General features: G+C 44.9%; 1 protein-coding gene across 1 annotated transcript; it reads left to right on the top strand.

Annotated features, from left to right (window-relative positions):
- The first annotated feature begins 4,760 nt into the window (after positions 1-4,760).
- Positions 4,761-7,664, top strand: LOC133445619 (uncharacterized protein K02A2.6). Its single transcript, XM_061722942.1, has one exon. It carries the CDS (start codon positions 4,761-4,763, stop codon positions 7,662-7,664), a length of 2,904 nt encoding a protein of 967 aa, XP_061578926.1.
- Positions 7,665-8,000: the final 336 nt, after the last annotated feature.

Genomic DNA, 8,000 nt, shown 5'->3' with positions numbered 1-8,000 from the left:
AAGATCCCAGGCTGACGTACTCTGTCCTGTCAGCAAGGTAGGACGTGAACCAGTCCAGTGTGGAGTGATGGAGACCAATGTTGGTGTGTAGATGGCTTAGGAGGATATGGTGGTCAACAGTATCAAAAGCTGCTGAAAGGTCGAGGAGGATGAGCAGTAGGGATGGGAATCGAGAACCGGTTCTTGTTGACAACCGGTTCCCAGTGTTTCAATTCCTTGGAATCGTTTGCCTTTTTCGCAAACGATTCCCTTATCGATTCCAGTGGGCGCGAATAACGTCACCAAGCACGTTGCGCAACGTGCGCAATCGCGCCCAGCAGGAAAACAAGGGGACAAAGCGGCATAAACGCTCGAAAGTTTGGTTACATTTCACCAAAAAGGATGACAACAGGGCGACAATACTTGCAATGTGGACATTTCAACAAAGGGGGGAAACTGTTAGGACTCGGCCGACTGATGCACTGGGAGCGTGGAGTCAGCTGGCGTGTGGTAAGGCTGATTTATGGTTCCGTGTTACACCAATGCAGAGCCTACGGCGTGAGGTACGCGGCGTCACGCACCGTATGGCGCGCGTCGCCGCGTACCCTACGCCGTAGGCTCTGCGTCGATTTAATGCAGAACCATAATTCATGCTTTAGAAGAGCTGCGCTCTCGTACACGAGGACGTGCCGGCCGCTCCGGCAGACAGCTGCAACGCATCAGCTCATCTATGGGAGAAGTTAAAGAGCAGTCACCGCTAGCTTCTCCTTTCATCAAAGCAGGGAAGAGTATGACCCATGCCAGAAAAGATGAATGTCACCAAGCAGTGAAGTTTGTGGTGTTGAACATGTTACTGGACATTCTTGTGTAATTGCCACGAAATAATTTGTTGTATTTAGTTAATTTCTACAGAAGAATATTTATTTTATATTAAATATATATTTTATATTACAAATAATTTTGTGGGGACCCCCTGGCACACCATCGAGGAGCCCAAGGCTGGGGGTGTCTTAAGACCTCACTTATATTTTTTTGTTCAAAGATATAAAACAAAGTTGATACTAAAATAGTTTGTTCTCCTTTTTTCCAAATGAGAATCGATAAGAGAATCGATAAAGAATCGAATCGTTAAGCAGAATCGAAAATGGAATCGGAATCGGAATCGCAATCGGAATCGGAAAAATCTTATCAATTCCCATCCCAGGGAGGGGGATGACAACATAAGCAAGACAGACTGCAGGCAAGCCCGGTGTTCTGCCGATTTCTGCTGCTTTGCCAAAAAATGCTACCTAATAGTTTTCTACCTTTGTAGAGCTACAATTTAACTGTGTTTTACTCCCTAGCCCACTTCCTTTTCTGTCCATTTTTACATCGTGCAAGAAATTATGTGTGTGGCAATCAAACTTTGAAAATCGACTGTACGCGTGTGCAAAACCACAAAGTAGCATTTCTCGGCAGGGAGCAAGGATCGGCAGAACACCGGCCGGCTGAGTTTTGTTTAAAATTGAATTTCTGTTGCAAATAAAACTTCCAACTCATTGCATTTTCCATTGCATTTTTAGCCTAGTTATTTTTGTGGTAGAAGTATTGTATCGGTACTCGGTATCGGCGAGTACACAAATTAAAATACTTGTACTCGGTATGGTATCAGGGCATCCCTAGTCTAGACAATGTCTGATGTCTACTTCTGATGTATTTATATGTGCATTTGCATTTGCATTTGTTTATACTGTACGCTGTTGAGGAATTCAAAGTACTTATGATATCCAATTCCTAATGAGAGTAATGAGTGCTCGGAGAGGATTCATGTTCCACAAGAGCCGAATTTGACATCACAATATTACAGTCATCTTGGTTGATACTTCTAGAGCAGGGGTAGACAACCCTGGTCCTAGAGAGCCGCAGTCCTGCATGTTTTAGGTGTTTCCCTGCTTAATCACTCCCTGATGGAAAGGGAAAAGGACTGTGTCATTAACAGACTTGTACAGACATGGATGAGAAGCTGATGATGGCCATTAATTAGAATCAGGTGCGGTGATGCAAGGAGACATAAATCTGGTCCAGTGTATTTTTCTCCTCCTGTGTCAAAATCCACATATTGGTGAAAGTGAGGAAATACAGTCTTCATTTTTGCCTGATTAAAGTCCCCTGCCACCATAAAAAACCCCTCTGGGTGTGCAGATTGCAGATCACTGATAGAGGACGTTCTGGTGTTTGCACTGGGGGGAATGTACACTGCTGTGATGGTGATAACAGTGAATTCCTGAAGTAGATAAAAAGACCGTCAGTAGTTCCACATAAGGAGAATAGTATATAGCCATTACCTCCATGTTGATATTGATGTATATGCATACACCGCTGCCTCGTGATTTGCCAGTGAGAGAGCTGCTTCTGTCCGACCTGAATCAGAATCAGAATCAGAATCATGTTTATTTGGCCAACTCAGGTCAAACAAGACAGGGAATTTGACTTGGTTATTTTCGCTCACTATACAGTAAATAGGCAAATGACAGCTCTTATTAACATGTATACAATTTTTTTTTAAGTGAAAGGTGCAGCAGTATGAGGTATACATGGTTATTGAAAGGTGCATTGTTACTAGGGGTGTAACGATACACTAATCTCATGATACGGTACGATACACGATATTGAGGTCACGATAACGATACGATACGATATTATAGCAGTATTTTTTTAACAACCTTGCATGAGGAACATATGACTGGAAAAAAAATTGTATTTTATTTGAAAGACACAAAATACAAAACAATGCTGTGCATTTGCCTTATTGTTACAGTTTGTAATGCTTTATAACTGTTTAAGTTTTAAAGAGAAAGCCAGGCCAACCATTTTCCACAAACTGAACTAAAAGTAAATGTCAGGTTTGCATTATGCATCTTCAGTTTCATGCAAGTAAAACTATTTGGTCACAAACTGAATAGTTTCTCTCATGTATGATTTGACTTTTTTTCTTTTCCAGAAATTTAACAACTAAAATTAAATAAATAAATAAAAGTAAATAAATACATACAATCTTACATCATGAAAAAGATTGATTCATGCTCACCTTATAAGTGTAAGAGGAGATTTATTTTTGTTAAGAAGGTTATTTTGGTAATTCAGGGTTCATTATTTTATAAATATATTCTTTATATTCTGATGTAAATCAGGGACTATAATGACACTAGTCAGTTTATCTGTAGTGATTAGTATGTTTTAGATTGGGCGGAGTGATACAGCACTAGGTGTTGTGTTGATGCTCTAAAGTCCTACGCTTTTGAGCGGACATTAAAGTACACTCCAACTCGGAAGAAGTTTTCCCGTGTTTATCCTACTCATGAAAACCGAAAAAGGTTTAATTTAATAAGGTAAGGCTTAACTCTACACCAGACTTAAAAGTTCAGAGCTCAAAACTGTGATGTATGGAAGCTGAATTTACCATGCCAACCCACAGGTGGGCGCTGTGCCCTCTGGCGGTGCCAAGCCTATAAATTTGTACACCGTGAATAAGTGAATTAGTAAACAAATGACGTGCATTGATAGAGTCGTGTGTTCTGGTTATTCCTTGGTTGGTGATCTAAAGGCGAACCCCACGGATATAATATTGGCGACGAGGATAACTTTAGATTGCCAGAGTTTTCGCCGCGGTATTGACTGCGAGTGGAGGGGGAAGAGGTCCGGTCGGAAAAGTTTGGACAGGTGCAGCTCGCCAAGCGGACTGATTGGTAAACGCTGGATGATCGCACGCCATGGCTGGATTTATTGGATACATTAACCCGTTCGACGAGTCGCTGGAGCAGTGGACAACTTACGTGGAAAGGTTTGAACATTTTGTTACGGCAAATGGAATTGCTGATGAAAAGAAGCTTGCCGTTTTCTTGAGTGTGATTGGTGCGTCAACATATGGACTTTTGCGTAGCCTGGTGGCTCCGGATAAACCAGGGGCTAAGACATATGCTCAATTGACAGAAGTTTTGAGAAACCACTTTTCTCCGAAACCAATTGTGATCGCGGAAAGATTTCGCTTTCATAAACGTAACCAGCAAGAGGGAGAATCCGTGACGCAATACATAGCGGTGATTAAAAGGCTTTCTGAACACTGCGAGTTTGGCACCCACTTGCAGGACGCATTGAGGGACAGGCTCGTTTGTGGACTGAACATCGAAGCCATTCAGAAAAGATTACTGACGGAGGACAAGCTGACTTTTGTCAAAGCAGTGGAACTTGCGGTGTCAATGGAGACAGTTGCCCGCGAGACGCATCAGCTGAGTCATGCGCTGAAAGTAAATGCGCTCTCACTGAACGAGAAGCGGCACGTTAAATGTTTGCGTTGTGGGAAAACGAACCACAACGAAAGTGACTGTTTTTACAAGCTGCAAAAATGTCACGGATGTGGGAAGAGGGGACACATCTCGAAAATGTGCAGGAACAAAGAGACTGTGAGTAATGACAAACCAGTGAAATACAAGTTTAAAAAGAAAAACAGAGTGCACCAATTGGATGTAAAAGACACTAGTAGTGATGATAGCACCACCGACACTGAGTTAAGCTTGCATATGGTGTCTCAGCAAGGCAATTTGTCACACATATGTGTAAATCCGAAGATTGAAGGAAAAATAATTGAAATGGAATTAGACACTGGCGCTGCTGTTTCCCTGATTTCAAAAGAACTGTATGATGCTCACTTTAGTGAGTTGCCCTTGCGCCCAACCCAGATAATGCTGAAAACGTACACTGGTGAAGTGATTCCAGCAGAGGGAGTTTTCACTGTCATCGTGAAAATGAACAAGCAGAGGGCCAAGTTGCCACTGTATGTAGTGCAGGGAAGTTCACCCCCACTCTTTGGTCGTGAGTGGCTACGAAAAATTCAAATTGACTGGCGAGAGATAAAGACAGTCCGTGAAGAGACGCTAGAGGGTGTGCTACAAAGACATGCCGAGGTTTTTAAGAAGGAGTTGGGCACCCTGAAAGGCATGGAAGTAGCCATAGCGCTGAAGCCGGATTATGTCCCACGTTTCTGCCAAGCGAGAGTTGTTCCCTATGCGCTTAGACCAAAAGTGGAGGTTGAAATTGAACGACTGTGTGAGCAGGGAATCATATCCCCTGTCAAATTCAGTGAATGGGCAACACCTATTGTGCCTGTTGTTAAAAAGAATGGAGATGTAAGGATATGTGGGGATTTTAAAGTCACAATTAATCCTGCCCTGTGCGTGGAGAAATATCCTATTCCACGCATTGAAGATTTATTCGCTTCACTTTCAGGAGGGCAGCATTTTAGTAAACTGGATTTGTCTCATGCCTACTTGCAGATGGTGATCGAGGAAAATTCCAGAAAATGCCTCACAATAACCACATCCAAAGGTCTGTTCATTTACAACAGGTTGCCATTTGGAGTTACCTCAGCACCAGCCATATTCCAACGTGCCATGGACCAAGTCCTACAGGGTCTGCCGAACGTCCACTGTTATCTGGACGACATATTGGTCAGTGGACAGGATCGTGCGCAGCATCTGAAGAACCTGGATGCTGTCCTTGGGCGCTTGGAAGAATTCGGCTTACGAGTGCAGAAGGAAAAATGTGAATTTTTCAAGGATTCACTGGAATATCTGGGTCACGTCATCGATGCTCAGGGTCTACACAAGGCACCTGAGAAAGTCAGAGCAATCGTGGAGGCTCCTGCACCAACAGACGTGAGTCAGTTACGTTCTTTCTTGGGGTTAATCAATTATTACAGCAGATTTATCCCCAACCTGTCATCTATCCTAAGCCCATTGAATGCTCTGCTGTGCAAGGGGAAGCAATGGAAATGGACATCTGAATGTGTAGCATCTTTTAAAGAGGCAAAAGAGCAGCTACTTTCTCAAAGTGTGTTAACCCACTATGACCCACAACTTCCCATTCGGCTGGCGTGTGACGCATCACCTTATGGCGTTGGCAGCGTCATTTCACACATCCTCCCGAATGGACAAGAGAGGCCTATAGCTTTTGCATCAAGGACTCTGAATAAGGCAGAAAGAAATTATGCCCAAATTGAGCGTGAAGCTCTTGGCATTATATTTGGAGTTCGTAAATTCCATCACTATCTTTATGGTAGACAGTTTACACTCCTTACAGACCATCGCCCGTTGACTTCAATTCTGAGCCCGTGCAAAGCAACACCATCTATGGCTGCTGCTAGAATGCAGCGGTGGGCTCTCTTGTTATCAGCCCATAACTACACCATACAGTACAGAGAGGCCGCTCGTCATGGTAATGCTGATGGGCTTTCACGTCTTCCTTTACCAACATCACCAAGAGAGAGAAAGAGTGCTGTGGACAGTTTTCACATTAAACACCTGGAAGCCTTACCTGTGAACAGCCAAGAAATCTGCAGAGAGAGCAGGGGTGACCCTGTCCTTGCCCAAGTCCTGGACATGGTCTCCACAGGTCGATTTCCAAGGGTCCAGGATGCAGCCAGCACATTGGCACCATTCATCAGCCGGAAGGGTGAGTTGACACTCCAGCAAGGTTGCCTTATGTGGGGTGTGCGTGTTATCATGCCCTCAAAACTGAGATCACGAGTGCTGTCTGAACTGCATACTGGACACCCAGGTGTTGTCAAAATGAAAGCTGTCGCCCGCAGTTACATGTGGTGGCCCGGAATTGATGCTCAAATAGAACAAGTCTCTAAAACCTGCCAATCCTGTCAGTTTACACAGAAAGCACCGGGACCAGCACCGCTTCATCCATGGACCTGGCCGGGATCCCCATGGCAGAGAATCCATGTTGACTTTGCCGGACCGTTCCAGGGCCAAATGTTCATGGTAATTGTAGACGCCCATTCTAAATGGCCGGAAGTGCATCTCATGACTTCCACGACGACAACCAAGACCATCCACGTGCTCCGAGGGCTATTCAGTCGCTATGGGCTCCCTGAGGTGCTGGTGAGTGACAATGGCCCCCAGTTTACCTCACATGAGTTTGACAGCTTCATGAAAGGTAACGGAGTAAAGCACATCCGCTCTGCACCATTCCATCCATCAACAAATGGTCTTGCAGAACGTTTTGTACAGACATTTAAGCAGTCACTGAAACGCTCCACTGGAACCACATCGATACAACACAGATTGGATGCCTTCCTACTCATGTACCGCAACACTCCCCACTCCACAACGAGGGAGACCCCTGCCATGCTCTTCATGCATCGCAAGCTGCGATCTCGACTCGACCTGCTGAAGCCCAGTGTGACATCAGTGGTAGAAAAAGCACAGGAGGCCCAGTGTGCTTATCGAGACATGCATGCAAAAGCCAGAACGTTCAAGGTTGGAGACCCAGTCCTCGTTCGGGATTACGGGAGAGGAGAGAACAAGTGGACACCAGGAGTCATCAAAGCTGAGACTGGTCCTGTATCCTACACCGTCGACATCAGCGCATCGCAACGCTGGAGGAGACACGCAGACCAGATGCTGGCCAGGTATGCTGAATTTGATACTCCAACAGACAACGACGGAGCTGCATCGTCATCCATCTCAGCAGACCTGCCTGTGCTGAACAGCACCGTTCCAGAACCAGCTGCTCCGGTTCCTGTGAGTGACCCCGCCCCACCACCCCAGGTAACCCCAGAGGGAAACACCACATCACTTCCAGAGACTGGTAAGAGATATCCTTCCCGTACTGTTAAGGCACCTGATCGTTATGTCCCATGAACTTTGGTTAAGATGCCTTCAGAGACAATATTTTGGACACTTGGACACTTGTAAATAAGAGACTTTTATGTGGTAGATTAGAGAGTCATGTCTCACCAAAAGGGCAGAATAATCCCTTGACTGACTCAGGGGTTTGGGACCGTCGACTCCCAGCCTCAAGGCTAGTATGTTTATATAAGAAAAAAAAAAAAATGGTGCTTGGGTATCATGTATCGCTGTATCTTGGGGGTGGGTACAACAACATTAAGTGGGGAGGAGATGTGATGTATGGAAGCTGAATTTACCATGCCAACCCACAGGTGGGCGCTGTGCCCTCTGGCGGTGCCAAGCCTATAA

Source organism: Cololabis saira, chromosome 6 (genome assembly GCF_033807715.1).
Source record: "Cololabis saira isolate AMF1-May2022 chromosome 6, fColSai1.1, whole genome shotgun sequence".
NCBI classification, from domain to species: Eukaryota; Metazoa; Chordata; class Actinopteri; order Beloniformes; family Belonidae; genus Cololabis; species Cololabis saira.
The sequence above is the reverse complement of the archived record's forward strand: the minus strand, read 5'-3'. Positions and strand labels throughout refer to the sequence as shown.

Bases quoted from the DNA above. Each gene is read 5' to 3' on its own strand.
- LOC133445619 (XM_061722942.1), top strand. From the start codon at position 4,761: ATGAACAAGCAGAGGGCCAAGTTGCCACTGTATGTAGTGCAGGGAAGT.